Source organism: Myotis myotis, unplaced genomic scaffold, assembly GCF_014108235.1.
Source record: "Myotis myotis isolate mMyoMyo1 unplaced genomic scaffold, mMyoMyo1.p scaffold_m19_p_2, whole genome shotgun sequence".
In the NCBI taxonomy this organism is placed as follows: Eukaryota; Metazoa; Chordata; class Mammalia; order Chiroptera; family Vespertilionidae; genus Myotis; species Myotis myotis.
The window spans coordinates 32223908-32250662 of NW_023416324.1; the positions used below are offsets into that span (position 1 = coordinate 32223908).

General features: G+C 39.5%; 1 protein-coding gene across 6 annotated transcripts in view; it reads right to left on the minus strand.

The window, feature by feature from the left end:
- The window catches only part of SPATA6 (spermatogenesis associated 6), a 56842-nt gene extending 31767 nt beyond the window's left edge, over positions 1-25075 (minus strand). For 2 of the 6 annotated variants that reach the window (XM_036350654.1, XM_036350651.1), the window contains exons 1-5: positions 18703-18932; positions 11127-11264; positions 9526-9574; positions 3086-3127; positions 1994-2118 (exon numbers count right to left, since the gene is read on the minus strand). In XM_036350654.1, coding sequence (XP_036206547.1) covers positions 1994-2118; positions 3086-3127; positions 9526-9574; positions 11127-11264; positions 18703-18753 — 405 coding nt within the window. In that variant the 5' untranslated portion in view covers positions 18754-18932. Of the gene's footprint in view, positions 1-1993; positions 2135-3085; positions 3128-9525; positions 9575-11126; positions 11265-18702; positions 18934-24959 lie in introns of those variants that run through there. The other 4 variants (XM_036350656.1, XM_036350653.1, XM_036350652.1 and 1 more) reach the window with 4 other exon arrangements.
- Between the last annotated feature and the right edge of the window lie 1680 nt (positions 25076-26755).

The window sequence follows — 26755 nt, forward strand, 5'->3', positions numbered from 1 at the left end:
CAGTGGGGGGTATGCAGGAGGCAGCTGATCAATGTTTCTAACTCTATCCCTCTCCCTTCCTCTCTGTAAAAAAAATCAATAAAATATATTTTAAATAAATAAATAAATCACCTAATTAACAATGATCTAATGACTTAGAAATTCTGAGGGTTTTAGGAGCTCTGTACCAGAAAGGGGATGAAGACTAAATATTTATTTATTATAAATCACAATACCACAGTCTCACCGCCCCAAATTAATTCTGACCCCTGCAGTAAAAAAGCTGATTTTCCTGCCCAGCCCCAAGTTTGGTAAAGCCACAATTCTCACTGGCCACATAGGGTGTGGGAGCAGTCCCAGGCAAGAAGGCCACATATTCCTGCCATTTTTACCCAAAGCTTTAGCAGTTATTCAAGCATAAACCCTCTTATTTAATTTTTTCCATCACCCTTAATCCCCTCTATGCCTTCTTCTCTCTCTGCGCCCCCCGATCATCACCACACCAAGCATAAACACTCTTGATCTGTTTTGTCTTAATTGCCTTGCCAGTCAGCTTCCAGTGTCCTTAAACTGCTGTTTGTGACAATTTTGTCCAGTTTTATATTTATTTTGTGTGGAGAGAGGAATTGGCCAACCTCTCTCTTCATACCACCATTAACCAGAAGGCCCACGTTATATATTGCCTTAGCAATGCAATATCTTCTGTACATATAAAAAAATAACTCAAATTAAATTAAGAAAGATAACTGTTAATGGTCCACGTTCTTATGTCTATATTGCCAGTTTGGTATAATACAGTACTTTAAATTATTTTTAAAAGATCATAATTTAAAATCAGGTACATTTTTCATTGCAAGTTTCTTGACAGTTGCTGAAACATCTTTGAAGACTTTCCCAGTACAGAAGGTCTAATGGGCACTGACAATATCCCAAAGGAGGTATGTGTCCATAGATTTGCTAATTAGTCAACTTTTGTACTTTCAGCAAGCGGAAGTTGCTATTTCCTAGGATGGAGCATATCATAAACTCACCCCATAGGAGAAATTACTTAATTCACCATATTGGCTCATATATTACCCCACTCTCCTTACTCAGATTACTCTAGTATATTATAAAGTTAGTAAAAAATGTCCAGATTATTTCAAACTAAATAACTTTTGCTTTTTTCTTCTTTGAAACAGCAGAGGCTCTCCTCAGCTTCTCTAAAAGAAGAACATTTTCAGGGATGAAAATATTTTGAAATCATCCAATGGAAGCTGAAGGAAGTTGGAAGAAGGATGGGGAGTCTATTGTCATAATGCAGCTTACAAATATATATTTCCATTACATGAACATACAATGATAATCTATCTAAATTCCTTCTAAAGAGCATTTCAATGTTTCACTATTATAAACAGTGCAATACATGAACATTCCTAAGAAGACTCTCAGTATACCAGTGAAAATATATCTCTAAGATATATATTTAGAACATCATAGGCTATGAGAATCCTTGCCTTTACTAAATAATTCTGAATTGTGATTGTTTCCATTTGTGTGGCATACCAGCATTAGAGTTTTCTTTTTTCACCCTTTTGATATTGTGAGATTTATTAAATTTTATCATTTTATGGCTATACAAGTGAAGTCATGTGGTTGTTTTAATTAGGACTTCCTTAAATGTTAATGAGATTGAGCATCTTTCCAAATGTTTACTGGTCATTCTTTTGAGGGGACAAAAGAGAGAAGAGAGACAGACAGAAATAGTGGGAGGAGGGGTAAAGAAAGGAGAGAAATGTGAATATAAGGCAAAATAGCACTTGTTAATTTTGGATGGTACATGCGTGGGTTTGTTGACTTATTTTCATTTAATTTCAGTATGTTTAAAATAACACCAAAATTTCAGAAAACCTTTATGTTTAAACCAAATTAAACTTTGAATTAGTTCCTCACATTTCAGGTATTGAGGGCTCTGTGGTGGTTTTTAACACTGATCCTGCATCACAAATCAACTCAGAAAATAGTAAGCACTTACTCGAAGGCCAGAAATCCTCCTCATGGTAACCTGGCGGTTTGAATCATGGTGCCCAGAAAGTTGGTTTGGACCCGGGAACATGAAATCTCGTGTATTTTCCTCATAGGTAGACAGTGTTTCACCCACTACAAGAAAGATATCCTGTGATTCAAATTATAACAAAATATTCTATTTAGAAACCAAATTATCAGGTACAATATATAAATGCCTGACGCCTTACTGAAATACCTGCTTCAGGGTCACAGTTTTATTCTTTGAAAAGAAAATTAAAGTTATGTTCAATAGATTAACACATTTCCTTATTCAGACATGCAGCACATATTACTAATTATCCCTACCCCCTTTTGTAGAAGGGAGACTATTCATCTAAATTTAATGAGTACCTGTGGGTTCCTTAGAAAAAGAAGCTTTGTAAATGTATCAAGTTGCCATGACATTCACAGATCTGAAATTTAATTACAATCTCTACAGTTTTTTTCTATCTTCCATTCTTTTCCACCTGCCACTGTAAGTTATTAGATTACATATTGAAAAAATATATAGAGACATTTTCTAGAATTTGTTATTATCTGAATTAGGTATATATTTAATATTCAAATTTTTTCAAGTAACTAGTTTTCAATAAAATACAGTTTTCTATTTTTCACATAAATAACTACTTGATTAAGACAGATTTCTTCTATAATTATAGATATCAATAATAGAAATAAAACTATCCTCCATATTGTAACTCTACCTATTCTAGGGATTTGTAATGTTTGCTAAATAGGTAAGGTTTTATTTCCCTCAATTCCCAATAGCAGTCAATAAATAAAAACAGATAACTGACTATCAAAAAAGCATATAGTTTTAGAAAAATCACAAAAACCTAACAATTTTTATGGAAGTCACAAAATAGACTAGAATAATATCAGGATTTTTTTTCTTTGCTTTCAATTTTTACTACTTATTCAATTTTATACATAGTGGACCAATACTAGAAACTCAACATTGTTCTTAATTTGGGAAGAAGGGGAAAATATGAGATATTTAAAAAGCATTTCATTGAAATGGGCTCACATGTCGATTACCTTATCAAATATAATACAGTACCTGGTGGAACTAGTTGAATCAACTCAAACAATGCTGTATCATCTGAAAGTTTAACAAATGAATAACAAACAAACGTTAGTTACTTTACTTTAGAAGTATCTAAAAGTCAAAGTAATTGTTGGGTGGACTACGTGTGTGTGTGTGTGTGTGTGTGTGTGTGTCTGTACACACATATATATTGTTGATATGTTTCTTGTGGCTTTACTAATCTATAGTAGAGATTAACCCTCCACCCTCTGTGGGGTTTTCTTTCTGATTTTTTTAAAGACTTTATTTTTTTTTAGTGTAGTCTTACTTTTACAGCACAATTGACAGGGAGGTACAGAGATTTCCCATGTATTCCCAGCCTCCAAACATGCATAGCCTCCCCCATTATCAACATCACAGGAAGAGTACGTTTTGTTTTTTACCAAGGATGAACCTACATTGTCATATCATAATCGCCCAAAGTCCACAGTTTGCCGTATTGTTTACTCCTTGTGGCATATATTCTGTGGGTTTGGACAAATGTATAATGACATATTTCCATCATTATAAATAATATAATTCATAGTATTTTCATCGCCTTGAAAAATCCTCTGTTCTCTCATAGCTTTTAATAATCTCATGAAGTAGAGGAACACAAATTGGAGTACCAAGGCCTTGGGAAGAGAGCGGAGAGACAATGGCCTGATTAACTAGCTAGACTATAGAACTGGATCTTGAAAAGATAAACCGCAAGAGTAAAGAGTAAACTAAAAATAGTTATGTACTGAATGCTTGTAGGCCCTAAAATTCATATGCTGACATCCTAACCCCCAATGTAATATTTGGGGTTCGGACCATTGGGAGGTAATTAGGGCATAAATGGAATTAGTGTCCTTATAAAAGAGACCCTAGAGAGCTTTCCTGATCCTTCCACCATGTGAGAGCACAGAGAGAAAATGGCCATCAATGAACAGAAAATGGACCCTCACCAGACATGGAAACTACTGAGGCCTTGACCTGGGACTTTGCGAACTTGCAGAACTGGGAGAAATACATTTCTATGGTTTAATAAGCCTCTGAGTCTATATTTGTTGTAGCAGGCCAAACATACTAAGACAGCCAACTAGTAACTGAAGCATAAATCTGAATCATACAAAATCCTATCTGAATTAAGGTAATCCAGAAATGCCCGTGTTCTCTAGAAATCGGCTAAAACAATCATAATTCTCATCTAAGGTTTCAAATTATTTCCATAATTTTTATATTCAAAGTCTGACATTCAATGAAAACTGACCAAGTCAGTAGAAAAAAATGAGCATTTGAATCAAAAACTAAGAGATCACAGAAAATAAAAGCATATAAATAGGAGATTGAGAAAAAAAAAAGGTTTATCAGACTGAGACTTAAAATATGCTTAATATGCTCAATAAAATAAAAGATTGAGAATGTTTAACAGCAAACTAGAGACCATTATAAACAATCAAATGGAAAATTTTTAACATAGAAATAAAATAACCTAAAATTAAACACCATGGATGGGTTTTATCAACAAATTACAAATGACCCACAGAAAGCCAAAAGTTAGAGAACTGAGAGAGGAGGAAAAAGAGATAGGATGTCTAACACTGTAATTGGGTTTGCAAAGGAGAGCAGAGAAAGGGGCAAGGGAATATTTAAAAAGTTAATGTCTAAAAATGTATCTAAAGAAAGGTATCAAGATACAAACATCAAGCAGAATATATTTTAAAATGCACACACACACAGTTGGGCACATCAAAATAAAACTACAGGAAAACAAAGACATGAAATTTAAAAGGAACCAGTGGAAAATGACAGAATACCTCTGAGGAAGTAATAATAAAATTGACAGATGATTTCACAATAGAAACTAAGGAAACAAAAAGACAATGGAATAGTATTTTCTAAAGTCTGGAAGACAATAATCCCAATATTTAGCAAAAATATCCTTTTTTTAAGAGATGAAATAAATACACTGTTAAGATAAATAAAAATCAAGATGATCTACCACCAAAAGACAAATTAGAGAGTAATTATAAAACAGTATTCTTCGGCCCTAGCTGGGTAGTCTACTAGTTAGAGCATCGTCCTGGGATGCCAAGGATGCAGGTTTGATGCCCAGGCACATACAAGAATCAACCAATGAATGCATAAATAAGTGGAACAACAAATCAGTATCTATCTATCTATCTATCTATCTATCTATCTATCTATCTACCAACCTACCTACCTACCTCTTCATCTCTGTTTGCACATTCTCTCTCCCCTCTCTATGTAGCAGCCATGAGGGCCTCAGCCATGCGGACTACAACCAGGCTCCAAGTGCAAGCCGGAGTACTGGATATGGAAACACAGCACTGTGGGAGAGCAGCCAGGAGCAGGGGCTAAGCTAGCTGGATAAGGGCAGAGACTGAACTGAATTGAACCAATGGCACAGAATTTCTGGACCCTGACCTTTCCTCTGGGCTCAATGAAGACAGGGCTAGACTTCGTCCACAGCAGGACGGAGCTGAACCTGGGGCAGTCCTTTGTGTTTGCTCCAACTTTAATAAACCTTACTAGTACCGCACATCCTCCCATGCGTGGTCCCTGGAATGCTTTTCTCCCAACATCACAAGGACCCCATTTCCACCAACAACAAAAATACTCTATATCTTCTGAATCTACCAGCGACACAATGATTAACTGCCAAACAAAGTGAAGTAATGAAATAAATAGTGTAGGTTATATTGTTACTGAAACGCCTCAGCTGTAAAGAAAAGGCCTGAAAAGTAATTGTTTGAGTTTGTTTAGTTTACATTTTATCATAAGAACACAGATTAACTTCTGAGAAAAACTATTTCCTAGTTTCTATAAAAAAAACATTCTATTCCTTTGATTTAAAAACTACATCTTGGCAAAAATACTTCAGGAAGAAAGACCTTAAATTATTGAAGGAAACGCTTTATAGAAAAAATAATGCTGCGGGAAACCAACCCTAAGTTAATGTAAATTACATCTACTGGAACATGTAATTAACCTCATCTTATAGTTGCCCTTCATCTTATAACTAAGTAATGACCATTTTTCTCCTTCCTCTGTAGAACTTTCATTTTCATGTACTTTCAGTGTGAGTTAAAAGTAAATGCACTGCAATAATACAGAAATCCTAGTCACACGGAGCGAACCAAAAGCTACAGGAAATACCTTGAGAGAATGCCAGAAGGGTGTTAACCCTGGGTGTCAGCAAGAACGATAATAATTTTTTCTAAACACCAATTTACCTGCCCTAACTACAAAGGTGAAGATGAATTGGTTGGCATGCACTTGCCATTGTGAATTTAAAACACGCATCCTGAGTCCTACAAGTTCTCCTAAGGATCCAGGCAAGCATTTGTTCTCAGCCTTCAAATCTCCACCTGAGAGCATTTTAAACTCCCCAAACACCAGGTAAGTACCCATTCCCAGAAGCTGAAAAGCAGGGGCTCTAAGGAAACTGCCATTTTTCCCTACAGGCAAGAAAAAGCCCCAGGGACAACTAGTAATCTACTGCAGTATAAATAAAGATCACATCTCCTCTTTATCCAAATGTTGAAGGGAATGAAGCCAGAGCAGCTATTATATTATAAATGTTCAAATACAAAATGTATTTCCTAACCAAAGAATTATGACACTACAAATAGGTATCTCTCAATAGGATAATTCCAACACTCATAAAAATAATAGTGAGAGGCAATTAATTATGATACTTTATTTAACTCCCTGGATATCAAATATTTAGAATGTGCCATGCACTGCCATATGCACTAGAGATATAGCAAACAAAACAGGAAAAGTTTCTGGTCTTATAAAATTGCCAATTCTAAAGAAAGAAAAAAGAAAAAATAAATAACATAGCAGTAGGGAGAAACATAGGAAGACCACTCATCACTATTTGCCCTGAGCAGTACCCTTTTACACCTATTGTTTTGGTGGAAATATTAAAAGCATGCTATTTTACTCTCAAAATATTCTGGTGTAGAAAATATGAACACCCTAAAGATAATGAATGAGATAGAGATTGAGATATTGACCAAAAGGAGATGCTATTTTAGCTACACTGGTGAGAAAAGGCTTCTTTTATGATGATAAATTTGAGCAGGGACTGGAAAGAAGTGAGGGAGCAAGCATTATGTTTATCACATGAACAGCTTTTTAGGGAGTGTATTTGTAGAAGTATAGTGTGTGTGTGTGTGTGTGTGTGTGTGTGTGTGTAACAGAATGTAAACCTTCAGTGAGAAAGGATGAAAATCCAGTTTCAACAAAAAAGTAGAAAATTCTCATTCTCTTTCTTGCCTAAAAATGGTTTCCAGTGTATAGTTTTAGCTATAACTAATTTTATTCTGATAAATTCCAGGATTAAAACCATCTCCTTGCCCTAACCGGTTTGCTCAGTGGATAGAGTGTCGGCCTGCGGACTGAAAGGTCCCAGGTTCGATTCCAGTCAAGGGCATGTACCTTGGTTGTGGGCACATCCCCAGTAGCGGGTGTGCTGGAGGCAGCTTATTGATGTTTCTCATCGATGTTTCTAACTCTCTATCCCTCTCCCTTCCCCTCTGTAAAAATCAATAAAAAATATTAAAAAATCTCCTTAAAGAGAATGCCTCTCTATGAATGTAAAATACCTCTATTATGTACTTAATATCACTGGCACTTAATATCATTTCCTATATCATAAACATACACCTCCCCAGCATCTTAGGTGATTCTGGGCCTCTGGAATTTCCTTACAGGTGTTAAATGGAACTGGTAAGTTCTCCAGTAATAACAATAATAATAATATACCTCCGATAATAAGGTACATTTTTAAGTGTTTACTGTGTGCCAAGAACTGTTGTAAGTGCTTTATCTGATACTTCATATAAAGACTGTTTACCAAGCTGTCCAATTAAAAGGACACTAGAATCTCCTTGAGCATTTGGACCATGCTTAACTTGCTTTCGGATAACATATTCTTCATTAATGGATTTTGGATTTCAGACAAACAGACAAGCACACATTAGTTTTTTATGTTACATATAGGAAATGATATATGTGACTCACAATTCCTGTAGAGAATAAGTGGAAATTCTGTCTCTGTTTTGCTTGCTTGTTTTAGTTTTTAGATTCAATTATTGATAGATAAGTATTTTTATAACAGAAAAATTTCAGAATGATGAAATAATTATTTCTATACTTTCTAAGATACACAATTTCCCAGATACTGAGTAAAATGTTCAGGATATATTAAAAGTCATATACCCACTGGCACCGAATTTCCACCTACCTAGTCTGCTACATTGAAAAACAAAATACCAAGTAATAGAACAGCTTTAAAAAAATAAGATCCAGGTTGTGATTTTCTGGAGAAGAGTCACTAAACTACAAATTCCCTAAATGTAGGACAATGAGTCTGCCTGTCCCTCTGTATACGCCCAGATCCTAGCATGGTTCTAGGTTCTACGTTTCCACATTGCTAAGTCCCGGTGTGAATGGGGGAAGGTGTGGAGGAGATGATTGACAAAGATGATACCCACTATTTTTGACCTTTTCATCCACAGTTCCATATTAGAGCACAATTACATGTTAGAACACAGTTACATATTAGACCACAGTTACATGGTAGACCCATCTGGTGATCCCTGATCCCTAACTACAGGGATAAACAACAGAGCTTTTCATTTCATACCCAGAGCTCAAATAACTTATTCCCACATGTATACCTTTGCACTGCTGCTCTCACAAATAGCTGTACCTTTTTACAGTTGACTCCTAGTACTCTGAAGAATTTACTGTTAACCACAACCTTGAAAATGTCTCTTTCAAATAATTTACTAACTTTAAATGTAATTCAAAATGCAAAACATATGTATTTTAAACTACCATTACAGCAATCTTCTCTTATTTACTCTCTTAATTTGCAATACACTGAGAGTAAAGACATATTTTTGTCTGCAGGGCCAAGTTCTACCTAAATTGAATCTCTGTTCTTACATTATAAACAATCTGCATTATCTTAATAAATAGTTCTCCAGAAGTATTTTTTAATCTTTATTGTTGAAAGTATTACATCTTTCCCTTTTATTCCCCCACTGACCTCTTCTAGCCCGCACCCACCACTCCACCAAGGCCTTCACTGCCCTACTGTCTGTGTCCAAGGGTTATGTACACTAGTACATGCATACAGGTTCTTCAGTTTATCTCTTCCCACCCACGAAGTGTTTTTGTTTTCCACAGACCAACCACAGAAAAAGAAAAAATTCCCAGCCTCTCTGTAGCACATGTATTTTTTATCATTATTTCCAGGTATATTCTAAAATTTTTTTAAAATGCTCAATTATAAAAATTCTTATTACACCCAATTCAGGATTAACGAGCTTTTAAACTTTTATCCAATTCAGGATTAAAGAGCATGATTCTAAAATGTCTTAGATCCATGATTTAAAAATTAAACTTACATTCAAGTTGTGCAACCACATCTCCAGGGTCTACTGCTTCAGGGAACACCTAGAGTAGAGAATGGAGAGGAAACAGGATGGAGAACAGGACGTGAAAGGCACATTTCTATAACTTATTCCCTCCTGTGCCCAACATATTCCTTCCCCAACCAAAAAAACTTTTGACATTACAGAAAACTATCACTTCTTTTCTGCTTCCATGATCACCGTGGAAGATTTCACAAGCCTTACAGCTGCCTCTGCCTTCCTCTCATACTTCATCTGCTAGCGTTCTTCCCTTTCTTTTGTTACCATAATAACATTGGCCTTCTTGGTGTTCCTCCAACTTATCAAGCTTATTTCCAACAGGAAGCCTTTATATTTGCTACTAGAGGCCCGGTACACGAAATTTGTGCACATTTAGGGTCCCTAGGCCTGCTGGTAATCAGGACCAATCCGTGGGGCAATTGGCAGGGTGATCAGAAGACCCGCAGGCACTCACCTTGGCTGGCCTGGTGCCGCCTGCTCACTGGCCCCATCCCCTGCCACTTCTGCCGGTCGCCTCCCTCTGCTGGGCTACCAGCAGAGCGATCAGGGGGCCCCACTCGCACCCTCCTTGGCTGGCCTGGGGCCTATGGGCTGGGGGCAGCTCCTGCATTGAGCATCTGCCCCCTGGTGGTCAGTATGCATCATAGCGCAGTTGTTCTACTGGTCATTCCACTATTTGGCCGATTTGCATATTAGGCTTTTATTATATAGGATTCCTCTGCCTAGAATGTTTTTCCTTGCCTAGATCTTCAAATAACTGATACTGTCCCATAATTGAGGCTCAGCTTAAATGTAATTGCCTTCTTTGACCACCGTTTAAAGTAGATAATCCCCTTAATCCCTCAGCCCCACTCAGTTTCTTACCCTCCCTTTATTCTTTTCATGACACTTATCACTATCTAAAATTACATTTTATTCATATGTTTACTTAATTTTGTCTGCTTCTCTTATTAAACTGAAACTCCAAGAGGGGAAGATGTTTGTCTACCCAGCGCTTTAAAGTACATGCAATAGAGCAGGTACTGGGTAATTATTTGTGGAGAAAAGGAAGAAAGAAGGAAGGAAGGAAGGAAGGAAGGAAGGAAGGAAGGAAGGAAGGAAGGAAGGAAGGAAGAGGGAAAGGGAGAACAGAGAGAGGGAAATAGAGGCATAAATAAATTTTAAAGTGAGAAATATGATTGGTAATAACCAAAAGCAGCAGTTTTGGGGGAAGGAAGAAATGAGACTTATAGAAGGAAGTATCACAAGACAGCCATAATAAAATATGACCTGTTGTTACCATCTCCTCTCTCTTTTTTATGAAAATTATTATTTAGAATTGAATATATTTGACATAAAGTTCACTATGAAAATTTTAGAAATGAACTGATCCATTATAAAAAAGAGGTAATTGATTCAAGGTATAATATAATACATATTTATTTTCAAGCCCCCAAATTCATGTGACAAATCTTCCTTTGAATTAAATCAAAGTACATGGTCAGCAACAATAATTTGGGTTCTGGGATTTTATTCAAAGTGTGGAACTACTTTCACTTTTTGTTCATTCATTTTGATCTGAGATTTGAACTCACCTTTTCAAACACCATTCTGGCATTGAAGACCAATGGAAAAGTGGCTGGGACACATTGTGTCTTTTTATATTGGCCAAACACACAGATGCTAAGATAGATGTCCTCCTTGTCTTTAAGCACTACTCCTGGACAAGTTACCTGAAAGAAATTAGGTAGATGTATGTAACTGCATCCTGGTCTATCCTGCCTATATGACATAAAACATTACATAAAAACACTAGTCTGCTAAGCTAATATAAATACACAAATAAAAAGATAGAGATTCTAAGCATTGAGAGTTAAAGGAAATGCCTTTATAAGTTCCATCCCTCTGAGAAATCTATGATTTTCCATTTGGTTATCTGTGCCATATTTGAAGTTCTATGCACTAATTCTTGGGACAGACACTAATAATTCTAAACAGTCAGCCTTAGGGGCCCACTCTATGCTGAATGCTGACATAAACTTATTCAGCATCATTTTATCACAAAGGATTAAGAATCAGCAGAAATAAAGCACTAAACTCGAAAACACACGCACAAAACACCAATAAAAAGCACAAATTTGACTTGTATTACCCCAAATAGGAGCTGATATACACCCTCATCAAAAGCAATATGACAAAGTATCAAAGCAAGTGAATTGTACAGTTCTATCCCAGTAAAATATTTTTAAATATAAAATTGCACTTAATTATCCTTGTAGTTGACAGAAAGTATAGGCACAAAATGTGGTGTTTCTAAAAAATCCACAGTACGACCCCTGCAGTCCCTACCCTATTGCACTGTCAGTGGTCACACGTGCTCTGAGGATCTTAAAGGCTCTCTAAAATTTGAATCTAACCTACCCACATAGTACTCTTACCCAACACCCCCTCATAATAGGGTCAAAGTATATTTTTTATTATTCTCTAAACACACACATTGCTTTCTTGCCTCGTCTTCTTCCATGATCTGGATTACTCCGCCTCACTACTCCATCCCATCTCCTAATTTACTCCCACCAACTTCCAAGTCTTGCACCAACTATCATTTCTTACAAAAAGAGAAACTTCTCTTGATTTATCAGTTAACATTATTCATTCAATCTAATTCAGATATTGATTATGAATTTACTATATGCAAGTAAATATGTTTTAGATTTAGCATTTTGTAGTGCTCATAAGGTTCTAATTATTGCCACCATGCATTTTAATTAAATGGGTACATCTCACCTCTTTTATTTGACTGTACATCCCGAGGACAGAAATTTTATTTTGCTCATCAATGTGTCTAAAAACACCAACTTTCATTTTTAAGAAGCAGCTCAAAGATTACCTAATATGGCTTTTGGTATTTTATATACTGTGAGAATGAACAAGTCATCTTTTCTGTCAAAGAACAGTTTAGACAGCTGCCATTTTGGACTGTGTGACTTGGCAGCCACCATGTTGGCTGCATGGCTTGCAGCTCCCCTGGGGGCCGCAAGCTTGAAACAGCAAAGGCCAACCCCACCCTTTGAATTAGCCAATCAAGAAAGACTGTGCGCCTGAGCTCCAATCAGAGTAAGGGACAGGTCACATGTGTCAAAATTAAAAAGCCCAGCAGGCAGCCTGCTCAGGGTGCGTGGGCACCCTTCTGTGCAGAAGTAAAGATATTTATTGCCTTGCTGCCTGGCTACCAAGTATGTTTTGTGTTCTATCCAGACCCCTGAATTTGGGGGCTCGCCTTATTTCTTACATATATGAAAACAACAAAGCCCTAAAAAAGAATAGGTGATTTACTTAAAATCAAACCGTAAATGAATCAACACAATACATTCAAAGTGCTTAGCACAGTACCTGAGAGCATTTATTCAGTAATATCTACCATTATTAGACTGACAATCATTACCTGCAATATTAATAGACTATTGCATTTAATAAATGACTAAGACTTTGTGCCCTTTGTACTCAGCAGTGTACAAACTGAAAAAAAATTATAATACAAAACATATTTCTACATGTAAATGCTCAGGCTCAAAGATATAATATTTGCAGCTGTGGGCCCTACCATAAAAGGCTTTTGTGAGCTAACTGGTTCAAATTGAAAATCAAATCAAATAAAGAACAGAACCCACTAGCCATTTCTAAACAGAGGCCTCTCACACAAGCGGCACTTTGTAGAGAAGCCTGCATTGAACTGCCGCCTGCAATGTGTTCCTACAGTGTGAGCCAGCCCTTACAAAGGAGTTCCTGGAGTTGTATTTCAACCAATAGAACTGAGATTTCCCCCGTCCAATCAGAGCATCTTTACCCATCAATCAGCAGCTCCATTCTGACCAATCAGGACGGCACTTTTTAGAGCAATCAAAACGTGAGGATTTGGAGTCCTTTTATGCATGAGGATTGACCACTCAGAAACTGGGATGGGGACTTCTCTAGTATGTCACCTTACCTCTGGCTCAGAAAGCACACTTTCCCTTTCCTCCAAAGATGGAAGACTTCATTTCTCCCATGTCTCCAGAGCACAGCGGAAAGAGCCAAGCAGGGTGAACTGTCTAGCAGAAGAGAGGCCATACCTGAGTTCACCTGGCCCTAGACCACCTCACAGCCATGCAGTTCCACAGTTGTGCTGTTTCATTATTGAGCTATAATACTATTGAGCTGTTTCACATGGACACCAGGAGATACATACAAATATACTCACTGTAACACTGTAATATTAAAAAATCGGAAAACACTGGCATTTACAAGTTCATCAACAGGAGGCTAAAAATTAAATCACTCATATAAACATACAGCATTACACGGCAATTAAGGAAATGGGCTGGATCTGCAAGAAACAACACTGACAAATTTCAAAAACAGTGAAGTGCAAAAACAGGTTTGTAGAAGGATACATGCCGTATGATTCCATTTGTGTAAAGTTTTAAACAAAACAGTAGTGTAGGTAATACTTAGACATACACAAATATGTAGTAAAAATACAAAAACCTGAATGAAAAGAATATACTCCTACTTCAGGACACTGATTACCTTAAATCTAGGAAAAATGATCTGGAAGAGGTGCAAAGGGGCCTTAACTAGATCTGTAACATTTTATGTCTTTAAAACAAAGATCTGCAGCAGACATGTAAACCACACTACTATTTGTTAAATTGGGGGGGGGGGGGCGGGGATGGAGGGGGGAAATCACATTATTCATGGGTGTGTTTTTTTCTGTAAATTTGAAGTATTTTATAAAGCATTTTTTAAAGTCTATATTCCAGGTAAATTTACCAACAACTATAGGGAAACTGAGATACCACGCCACAGAAACGTGGACAAGGACTGCATTCAGCTGAGTAATGACTGAAAAGGGCCCAGATGTTTGTCCCAATGCTATCAATAATCTGAGTGAGGTAAAGGGGTGAAGTGAGTATAGAGAAGAAAAAGTTGGAATTATATAGATAAACTAACCCCAAACTGGCACTATTCAGGTAAAGCGAATTAGTCTGTTTCATTGCCCAGGCATTGGGCTTTACTCTTATATCTCCAATTTCTTCCATTTTCCCAAATAATGTCATGAAAACCAAACTAGTGAATAATAAAAACACAGAAACGGAAAAAAATACTTTTTCATATCACAGATGTTTCAAATATTAAAAGTATAAGTGATGGGTAATATTATTTTGCAGCTCTTTAGAAACAATTTACTTGGCATATTCTCCAGACTCATTGAAAAAAGTCACACTTGATTCCTAGCAATATATTTTCTCTCAAGTCATATGGCTCTGTTGAGCAATGCAAAATGTTGAGGTTACCCCTAATATAAAACTGCAGCAAAAGTAAACATGGAGCCCTGGCCGGTTTGGCTCACTGGATAGAGCCTGCGGACTGAAGGGTCCCAGGTTCGATTCTGGTCAAAGGCATGTGCCTTGGTTTCGGGCACATCCCCAGTGGGGGGTGTGCAGGAAGTAGCTGATCGATGCTTCTCTCTCATCAATGTTTCTCTCTATCCCTCTCCCTTCCTCTCTGTTAAAAAATTCAATAAAATATATTTTAAAAAATAAACTTGGAGGGGATGAGGGGAGAGAAGAATGGAGTGCCATACACTCAATAAGCAAGGAGAGATAAGACATCTAATATCTAGTTTATAGGAACTGGGGAACAAATTAAATGTCACTACAAAAAATTCAAATAACACAACATAGGATAGTCTATATCTGAACCCCATCTCTTCAAAAGGTAATGTGCACAAAAAGATTTTTACAAGAATGAATGTTTATAGAACCTTTATCCTGGCAACCACAACCTGTAAACAATCCAAATAATCATCAATACAGAGAATAGATAAGCATATTATGATATGTGCATACAACAGAATACTACTCCACAATCTAAAGGAACAAACCACTGACAAACATAGCAACAAACATGGATGAATCTCAAGCATATGCTGACCAAAAGAAGCCAACACAAAATATGACTCACTACATGGCCCCATTAAATATGAAGTTCAAGTCCTAGTAAACTATAGTGACAAATCAGAATAGTAGTTCCCGCTGCATGGGGTTCAAAGGGGCATTAGGGAACTTTCTGGGGTGACGGAAGTGTTTTAAATCTTGATGTGAGTAATGGTTACATGAGCGTATGAATTTATCTAAATTCACTGGGGAGGGAGACTGTAGGGAGGGGAAGGAAATGTCAAGGTGATGAAAAAGTAGAACTGCTTTATATTAAAATAGATTTAAAACACTTAACAAGGAAATTCAACATGTAAACTTTGACTGGATCCTGGTTTGAAAAAATTAACTACACAATTCATTTTTGAGACAACCGGGAAACTTGAATATGGCCTAGATATTAAAAAATCATCACTAAATTCTTAGGTGAGTGGTAATGGTTTTGTGGTTATGTAGAAAAATGTCCTTATATTTAGAATATGTATACTGAAGTATTTAGGAGTGAAATGTCATGATATCAATAATTTACTTGAGAGTTTTCAGCAAAATATATTTATTATATAAACGCATATATGTACAAATTGATCAAATTAATGTACATATGTTATGGGATATAGCTATTCATTGTACTATTCTTCCAACTACTCTGTATGTTTATTAAAAATATCAATAAAAAGTTGAGAAAAAAAGATGCCATCTTTTATAGTTGTAGAATGATCCTCAGGGTTTAATAAGTGAAAAAACAAAGTGCAGAATAGCTTATGTAACATATTACCTATTGTTCAAAAAAATGAAACTAAAAAGAACATGGGTTGGGTTATTGTATAGGTATGTATATCTACTTAACTATATTACAAAAGGAAATACTAGAAGAATAAATAAAAAACAAATAAAAATGGTTACCAATAGCAGATGAGTAAAGATAGAAATAGGTTTAAATAGGGCTGGCATCAAGACTTCTCTGAGTATATCATTTTATATAATTTTTACTCTTATGCCATATAAATGCAAAAAATTAAATTGAAATTAAATTAAATTGAAAAGAAAAAATCTAAATAGACAAGATGCAATAATTCCTCACATAATTCCTCTATTCAAGCAAAGCCACATTAGTCAAAAGTGTTAAATTTGTATGGTTATTAACGGCCTTTTTTGCTCCTTCTGAGCATCAGGGCCATTTCACAGGGCTTGTGCAGATCAGAACACTTAACATATTGTTGCAGATGTGCCCCTTAAAATTTGTGCAACCCTAGAAAAATAGTCATGTTACGCCTCAATGATTTTCTCACCTGTAAAAAGGAATAAATCCAATAAAAGCTAAGATTTCTTAGCAATGGAAAATCCTGTGACTCAAAAGTTCGGTGGAAAAAAAAAAATTAAACAGGAATGTTTCCACCTGCATAATTTCTTAAGTCTCCATGAACAACCAAGTTCCGTTTTACAGTCACTCGCTTTGTGTAGTGCAACTAATACTGAGGAGAAAGAAGAGTGAAATAACATTTGTTTCTCAGGCTCCTCCAGGAGTAATCAGTTACAGCACAACCAAGCACTTCCTCTTAGAAAGTCTGTATCAGCCAAGAGAAGCAGAGCCAGCCAGCCAGGCCGCGCTCTCATCGGGCTGCAAAACCCCATTGGTTGGCAGGGAGGAAGCAGCAGCCAGTCATACAGCCTGCTGAGTTTTGCCAACTGCCCTGAAAAAAAAGTGGTTTAGGGAACTTTGTGTATTCTTTTGCTGAACTAATCTCACTTTGCGAAATATTTGCCAAATGTTGGCAGCTCTGGGAAGAAACCATGTGACGCGAGGGCTATGGAGTTTCCAACGCAGCAGAGGGAAAAATCTCTGCTGGCTTAAAGGGAAACGGAGAGGTGCCAGAAACTGATCTCCTCCGCCCCTGCCTCACACGCGGCCCCGCCCAGCCTTCCCTTCTTTCAGACCTAACAAAAGACCTAAAACAGTCTTGTGACTTCCAGGGAGGTTTCTGGGACAGTGCTGCAGCAGCCTCAGGCGGGACCGCCGGGAAAGGGGGGTGCTGCCAGGGTGGGAGTAAGGGGCAAGAGAAGCCTTGCATGCAGGGCGTGCAGGGTGTGCAGGAGGGAGAGGGCTGCGCGGTGCAGCACCCCGGGGAGTGATGTTGCACATTTAAATGCCCTCGCCACCACCCACTCCCAGTGTTGATGAGATCAAAGACCGATTTGAGAGATAAAAAGACTCATAGAGGTGGGAGGAGAGAAAAGGGACCCAAGGAGGAATTTTTGGTTCCCAACTGCTTGGAGGTCTCAAACTGGGGTATGGAAAAAGCTCTTTGGAGAGGGGCAGCTCTCATCTGGAGAGAAGGAGGGGGTTCTCTAAAGAGAACGGGGAAGGAATTTCCTCAGAGCATGGAGAGGTCCAAGCCCCTCACTAGAGGAAGGACTGGCTGGATTTACACAGCAGGTTGCGGGGTGGAGCCCCTTCAGCAAGGCAGGAGCAACTGCGTGGACCTGCAGGTCCTCCAGAGGGAGTTCGGAGAAAGGTAGTTTCCCTCTAAAGGTGGACGGATGTCTTTCTCAGAGTGACGCGAAGGATAAGGGGCTGCCTCTTAATGTTGGGCAGGTTTGGGGATTGGAGGGGCTGCAATGATTTCTGAGGGGCTGGCAAGGCGCTGTGTGAAATGACGGCATACTTCAGTTGTTGGGTGTAGGGGTTCGACTTGGAATACTGAGAGTAAAAGGCCCCTAATCAGAAGGTTGGGAATTGGGAAAAGTCCGCCTGAAGCGATTTGGGAAGAAATGCTCACTATCCTACCCCCACCCCACCCCCAGAAAGGAGGGAAGCGGGGCCAGTAACACTAAGAGAACAGGAGCAGAAAAAGAGAACCGTAAAGAGAAGCCCGCCCCCAGGTAACTCACTGGAAAGTTGGGGGCGGGGGGGGGGGGGAGAATCTCTGCTTAGAAAAGATTGGAAGAAACTGCAAGTGGAAACTGGGATGAAGCGAGGAGTGCTGGGGGGTCAGGCCTCTACGTGACAGGAGTGGGAGGGCGCTCAGGAGTTTGCGGTGGGAAGACGGAGGTGACCAGGGGTCGAGGCTACCTAAGTATGGCTCGGAGAGTGAAGGAGGTTTGGGGTGACTCGGGGTTCTCGGAGGTGGACGGTGTAAACTCGGGGGCTCACTGGCACCCAGGCGGCGGGGGCTGGGACGTCACCGGTACTCACAGAGCGGATCTCCAGCGCCAGGGCGCATTGCAGCGCCTTCACCTTCGGCATCCGCGCGGGGAGGGGTGGCGGGGAGGGACCCCGGCCGTGGGCCCGAGTGAGGCGAGGAGACGCAGGGCGGGACGGGGACGGGGAGGAGACGAAGGCGGCGGTGGCAGCTGTGGCCCCCAGGCCGGGGCCCGCGGTCCAGCCTGGGTCCGGCCCGAGAAGCAGCTGTGCGCCGGGCGCAGACTCGTTGTCATGGCATCCGGGAGGGGCGTGGCCGGGGGGACAGCGGGGCGGGGACGCGCCGGAGCCACCACGCCTGGGCGGGCGGCTGGGGGCGGGGCTCGGCGGACGGGGCGGGGACGCGCAAGGGGGCGGGGCTTCAAGGGGCACAGTGAGGTCGGGTCAGCTTCTGTGACATCAAACTGTGAGCCCAGAAGCAGACAAAGGAGAGAGCAATGGGACCGGGCGCAGGGAGACAGTGGGACTCCCGAGTCCTGAGTTCTAACGTGGCGAAGCACCGTGGCGTACCCTACGGCGTCAGTTTCCCCAAGTGTAAAAGGATAACTGTTCTCATGTGAATTTCACTATCCACTTTACAAAGGCATCTTGAGGAAACAGGATTAGAAGAGACTTGGCAGAATCATAGTTTTACCTTTCACATTTGATGTTTAATCCGTCAAAACTCAATCTTTGTACATGATGTTAGATAGGAATCTGGGATTCTGACTTGTTTTACCTCTACGGAATGAGCGAGATTTCCCAACACTATCTCCTAAACTTTCTAAACTTCCCCTTAGTGCTTTGTGACACCCCCTGTGTCATATATTAATTGCCTAAAGTTCTGCCTTCAAGTTTTCTATTCTGTTCCAGTCTTCTATCTGTCATGCTTGCAATAGTATAACACTGCTTTATTACTAGGACTTCTTAATATCCTGTTCGGCAAGGCTCTTCTTAATGGGATTGATTTAGCTATTTGTGATCCTTTATTGCTTCATTTTATTTTAGAGTACCTTCATCAGGTTCCTCAAACAGTCCAACTGGAATTTTTATTATGATTCATTAAATTTATGGACTAATTTGGGAAATTGACATCTTAGGAATATTACATCATCCTATCCAAGAACATAAAAATGTTTGTCCATTTTTTAGCTCATATTCTATGTTCTTTACTAGCGGTTTCAAGTGTCTTGCCTAAAGATCCTACTTAATTCCTAGGTATTTAACTATAGTTTTTCTTTATACTATTGAAAAATAGTTTCTTATTTTTTATTATATTTACCAGTTTGTTATTGCAACTGAATATTGTTTTGGCAGGCAGTTTAATTACTGGATGATTACCTTAAACTTGTGCAGACAGTGATACATTTGTTAGTGCAGATATGTATAAAACCCAAGATGGTTTTTTTAAAAATATATTTGGATTGAGGAAGAGAGAGAGAATCATTGTCTGGCTGCCTCCTTCATGCCTTCTACTGGATTCAAGCCCACAACCTGGGCATGTGCTCTGACTCAGAATGGAACCATGACCTCCTAGTCCAGTGATGGAGAACCTATGACACGTCAGAAGTGACACGCGAACTCATTTTTTTGGTTGATTTTTCTTGGTTAAATGGCATTTAAATATATAAAATAAATATCAAAAATATAAGTCTTTGTTTTACTATGGTTGCAAATATCAAAAGATTTCTATATGTGACACAGCACCAGAGTTAAGTTAGGGCTTTTCAAAATGCTGACACGCCGAACTCAAAAGGTTCGCCATCACTGTCCTAGTTCATAAGTTGATGCTCAACCACTGAGCCACCACTGGCTGGGCAAACCAAGATGTTTTTAAAGCCCCTCTAACTTGATAGGACTCAACTTCCAAACTCTGTTTCCTTATAGGTTTTGTTATGTTTGGTTATAGACTTTGTTAAGGCAAGTCTAGGGCAGACCTTAGTATAGGGCATGGTTCTTTCTGGTAAAGTGCAGCTTTTCTGGTAAATCACTTGGAATCCAGGGATATTAACGAAGTGCTAAAAAAATACATCTCCACAATGGAAGGTTCACAACTTCAATGTTCCCCAGCAGCACTTGATCTCAAAAAATTCTGTTCTGTTCCCAAACCTGTAGCAGCTGCTAACTGGAAAGCCTCAGGAGGTCTCACACTATGTGCATGAAGTTCATCCCTCAGCCTTGAACTTTTGGGGAAACCCCTCATAGGTTTCTGGACTCTCTGCATACCTCCTGTCCTAGTCAGTTTGGGTGGCTACTATGCCAGAATAGCATTAACCAGGTAGCTTACAAACAGCAGAAATTAATTTCTCACACTTCTGGAGGCTAGAAGTAGAGATCAGGGTGACAGCATGTTGGGTTCTGGTGAGCGCCCTCTTCTGGGTTTTGAATGGCCATTTTCCCTTTGCGTCTTCATGTGGAGAAGTGGACACGGGAGTGCTTGGTGTCTATTTTATAAAAGCACAATCCCATTTGTGAGGGCTCCATCCTAATGACCTAATTATCTCTCAAAGGTCCCACCTAGAAATACCATCGCATGAGAGGTCAGGGTTTCAACATATGAATTCAGGGAGCACATTTGTTCCATAGCAAACAATTTGAAGGTGTTCCTTCTGTCATAGCCTTCAAGTTTCAGCGTCATACAAAAATTCAGCTGCCGATTTCCAAGCCCAGACAGAATTTCGGTAAAAATTCTAACATGCATGAGTAGCAGCATTGTGAATGGCACCACTATAATTAATGAGATCTCAGGAAGCTTTATCATCACAGGTAGCAGATAAGACAGAAATAGTACTGCTTCTGCACTTCCCCTCCTTTTATCCTCTGTAAAATTTTATGGGACATAAGTCTAATAAAAAATGTAAGCTCTTAATCTTTCCCAGAAATCCTACCTCATTTGATGAATATTTTAAAGGAATAAATTAGAGAATTTTTTTTTCTTTTATACAGTCTACTTTGCACTTATGAAGTGAGGATGGGAACTCAGACTCTAGGCAAACAGTCAGCCAGTCAGAGGCCTTTCTAAAGACCTCTATGCTTCCTCATGCATGTTCAATCTCCATAAAAGAATTGATTTCTGACAGTCAGTATCATCATTAGTTATAAGGCAATTAACATAATAATAACCATTCCATTCAGTGATGGTACATTACATATCAGGGGTTGTATAATGTACTTTATACACATAATTATATACCTCACACATCTCTACAAGGTAAATATTTATATCCGCATTTAACAAGCAAGGAAGTGAGCTTGGAGTAAATGAACTTGCCCAGCTCTCAGAGCCCCGGCACAGCAGGAATGTGAACTAAGTCTGCCCTACTCCAAAGGCAGCCTTCTTTCCACTATAAAATGCTGTCACTCATTATTTGTTCTTTAAATAATATCACTCACAAACATACTAATGAATTTAAGATACAATGCAACCAAGTAATCATGATGACAACAGTAATTATTATAGTAATAGATATTATATATGTAGATATGTCATTATGATCTTGCATTTGAATAGAAATTTGTTTCTGAAAGCATGTTTGTCACTTAATTGATTCTCAGATTCTCAGAATGATTCTGCATATTTTAAAGTAGAAGAACTATTTCTAAACCTCTAACACTAGACTGTTGAAAGGTGTGAAAGGTTTAAGAAAAGCAAGACTTGTAAAATTTCCGATATAGTTTGGCATGAAAAGGTATTGTAAGAGTTTTCTTATATAGAACAATATGAATTGTACCCCTTGGAGGAAAAAAAGTGTTTGGCTTAAAATGTATTATGCAACTATAATAATAAATACGCAGGAGGATGTTTTGTTTTATTAATATTGTCTCCCTACACAAGATGTGCTAGCTCAATCAATACTAATGAGATTGCCATCCTGCTGACTGAGTTTTAGGAAGTAATAAGCCAATGAGGAATCACTTCCAATTTCTCATATATCAGCCTCATGGAAAATGAACTTGTAATAGATGAGTTTGCTTCTGAAAAAAACAAGAGGTGAGCATGGGAAGAGAGTATGAAATTCTGAGCCCTAGTTACAAACTGGATCTGCTGGAATTGGGCATCACTGCCATCCCAGTGGGTGCCTCCTGAGAGGCCACACTACTGCCTCTTCTCAGGAAAGGAAGGGCCTGGGCACCAGCCAACAGCATTGCATTGACTGTAAGCCACGCCCATTCAGGGAAGAATTTCTGAGTGCAGAAGGGTCCTCTAGTGTTCAAACTAGGGAGCTATTGGGGAAGGAGGAGGATTCTGGTGTAAATACCACTTATTTCATCTGCAACTACCCAGCTGTAAGCACCTGGGCCACTGAGTATTTGTGGTAAACTGAGTAATAGCCTTGAAAAGATGAGTACATTCTCATCCCCAGAATCTGTGAACGTTACTTTCTATGACAAAAAGGAATTTGCAGATGTGAACAACCTAATGACCTTGAGATGGAGAGAGTATCCTGCTTTATCCAGGTGGGTCTTAGTAATCACAAGCGGGGCAGAGGGAGTCAGAGTCAGAAAGAGGGTGTTGTGATCCCGGAGGCAGAGGGAGCAGAGGTGAGGTGATCTGGGCCATAAGCTGAGAGACTAGGGCAGCCTTTAGAAACTGGACAAGGCGAGGAATGGATTCTTCCCCAGAGACTGCAGAGGAACCAGCCCTGTCAACACTTTGGTTTTAGCCTGTAAGACTCATTTCAGACTCCGGACCTCCAGAAATGTAAGAGATTACATTTGTGTTGTTTTAAGCCACTAAATTTGTGGCCACAGGAAACTTACCGTACTTGATTCATTCAAAATTTCAGGTGGGTTAGAAGTTAAACAGGCTAATGGTACATTTCTTAAACTAGTCCAGAATTAATTTTCCAACAGAAATGGAAAATTTAAAAATCATGACACAAATAGTGACCTCAGAGGACTTTCTAAGTCCCACTGCCGGAAACACAGGCACCTCTGCATTGTCTGCAGGGGCTGGTCTCTTAGCACCGTTAGTGAGAAACAGCCCCAGGCAGTCCTTCCTACGCCACCTGCCAGTTTCAACAAAATTAAATTGTAATAACAGTCCCTGAAACTGACTCAGGCCTACTAAGTGAGGGTGTGACCAAAACCACATAAGGCTGCATTGGCACCCAGTGACTGCCCTTCCCTGGGTGTCCCCTGCATGTTCCTCTGAGTAATCTCCCTCAAATGGACATGGTCACTGATGCCATTGGGAGTCTTCATTTCCCCTTGTTCTTACTGGAAAGAAGAGTGGTGATGAGTTGGGTCTCCTCCGACTTTAAAATAGATATGCAGCCGGACCCCTCCACTGAAGACCCCCTTTTACATTGCTCCTCTCTCAGCGTCTATTCATCATAACAAGATTGGCTTCTCATCTTTCCCTCAAAGTTCTGGGATTTTTTTTTTTCTCTTAATAAAGAGATTTTCTGTGATGGGTGTAAAGGACTCTCAGATAAATGATGGTTGACAATCCTTAAAATTACGTATCTTGTCCTACCAAGATCAATGAAATCAGTACCTTTGGGTGAGAGGCCCAGGCATCTATATTTTTAAAATTTCTTTAGGTAATTATAGTCAGGATTGGGAACCCCTGGTCTCAGCCAATCATGAACATCCTATTCCTGGCCAAATTTTAATCCCAAGGATTATGAGCTGAAATGTGTCCCCTAAGATTCTTAAGTTGAAGTCTTGACCCCCATTATCTCAAAATGTGACTATTTGGAAATTGGGTCTTTAAAGAGGTAATTAAGTTTCAATGAGGTTATTGGGCGTGGGCCCTAAATCCAATGGTGTTCTTATAAGAAGAGGAGATTAGGACACAGACTCACATGCAAAGAAATAGAGAGAACATGGCCATCAACAAGCTAAGGAGAGAAGCCACAGAAGAAACCAACCCTGCCAACCCCTTGATGCTGAACTTTGAGCCTCCAGAATTGTGGGAAAATAAATTTCTGTTATTTAAGCCAGAAACTGTTGTCATTAGTTAGGGCAGCATTGGCAACCTAACACAACTAGTAAAAAAAACAACACTTGATTTCAAATCCATTTTACATTTTCATCTTAGGAACACTCATTTTCTGAGCTCTGACCATTAGCGTGGGCTATGCTTTTTTCTTTTTCAATCATAATAGCTTTCACCATAGGAAAATACCAAATACTTAGGTAAATTGCTTTTACTTGCAAATTACAGAAAACTCAATTACCAATGGCTTAAGAAATAAAGACATTTAATTATCTCTCATAACAAGAAGCCTGGAGGTGGTCAGGAGGGGGATGCAGCTGGTGCTCACCTGGTTTGCAAGCCCAGGTCTTTCAATCTTTCCACTTCACTGTGTTCAGCATGTTGTTGCTTTAAAGATGTTTTTTTGTCTTCATGGTGGTTGTCTTCAGGCTGGTTGTCCAAATTCTCACCAGGAAAAGGGACAAAGGGAAATACCAACAAACGAGAAAGTCATGCCTGTACCTTTTCACAGGGAAATAAAAGCTGTTTCAGAAGCATCCCAACAGACCTCCTTTGCTAGGTCACAGGGCCTCCTGCAGCTGTAGGGGAGGCCAGAAGCGGAATATCTCACAAATGAGAAAAGGGTATTCATGACCATGACCGAGAACTAGTGTTCTCAATCCTCACTGGAATCACCTGGAGAAATTTACAAAATATAGCTACCTGGGCTTCATTCCTACAGTTGCAGATTATATATTGTAAATTCTACAGGTGATTCCATTGTGTAACCAGGTTGAAAACCATTGGTGTGTGGACCAATTATGGTTCATCCATGGCACCACCCGGAACAACACCTGGGACTCAGCAAGCAGGGGAGAAAAACAGTAGGATAGGGATTAATATCTTGTGGCAGACACAGTTAGAAATTATTTGTTCATAAAACAAGAACAATGCAACTGGATTTGGGCATATTTGCATACAAGATTGAAAGGATTGATCAATCTCTCTCTTCTCTCCCTTTCTCCTCCGTCTCCCTTCCCTTTTATTTCTCTTCCTCTCTATTTTCCTGTATCTCCATCTCTCCCCCTCGCACTCCATGTTTTCTCTTCATCTCCCTCTCCCTATCTCTAACACATCTTTATAACCAGGGTTAGATCACTGTAAGCAGAATTATAAGAAGTGTTCCCCCACAGAATCCAAAGAGAACATCGAGTCATTGGTTGAATGCTTCCAGTGACAGAAATTGGAAGATTGCTATGAAAATATTCCTTGGGCAATGAACAGAAAAATGTGATAGGCAAGCACAGTACTGAGGAAGGAGCTAATGCAAGTCAGGGACCCTGACGCCTCTTGAATATACAATAAATTTGTTGGTCTGTCACTTAGCGGACACTCAAAGAATGAATAGATGTGGAAGGGAGGTGAAGGAGGAAGAAGAGGAGGAAGCAGGAGGAACAGTGCTGACACCTGAGAAAGAGATGCCAGGTACTGCTGGTTGTTGATGGGGTATCATCAGCACCACAGCCTGACCTGAACCAGGGAAACTACCTTTGCTTGTCCACTGGGGCTTCCGACCTCCGGGGTGAGCTGCCTGTGTTCTCCTTCCTCTTCACCCCAGCTGTTCTACCACACAAAGGGCTATATTCTCATCGCTGTGGCAGGAAGTTTGCCCATTACCAACCCTCCCTGTGTGCCTCTCTGATTTGCAACATTTAAAGGGCATGAAGAGCTGCATTGAGATGCAGGCTTTTAAGCCTGAAGTTAGCCCAGTGTGAGTCCCCACTGAAACATCCTCGCTGGCAGGAACTGCTGAGCACAGCTGGGTGGGTGGCAGCATTTGCCCTATAAAACATTTGATACTTTGCCAATAACTGTAAAGAGGAAAAGAAGGCCCCTGTCTAGTTTGAAGTTACAGAGCAGCTTTGGAATGTGCTGACCGAAGCAGTGTGCCCCTAGCTCCATCCGATTAGAGTGTCTCAGCCCTGCTATGAACACAGTGTAGTTGGCAGTGCGCAGGCCTCTGACCCAGCCTCCACTCAGCAAAGCCCCAGATCCCTCTCCTCCCCTTGGGGTGTGGGAGAAGGGTGTCCTCAGGAACCACTGAAGCTGGCCAGCCAATGGTGCCACAATCATTCTCCGCTTCAC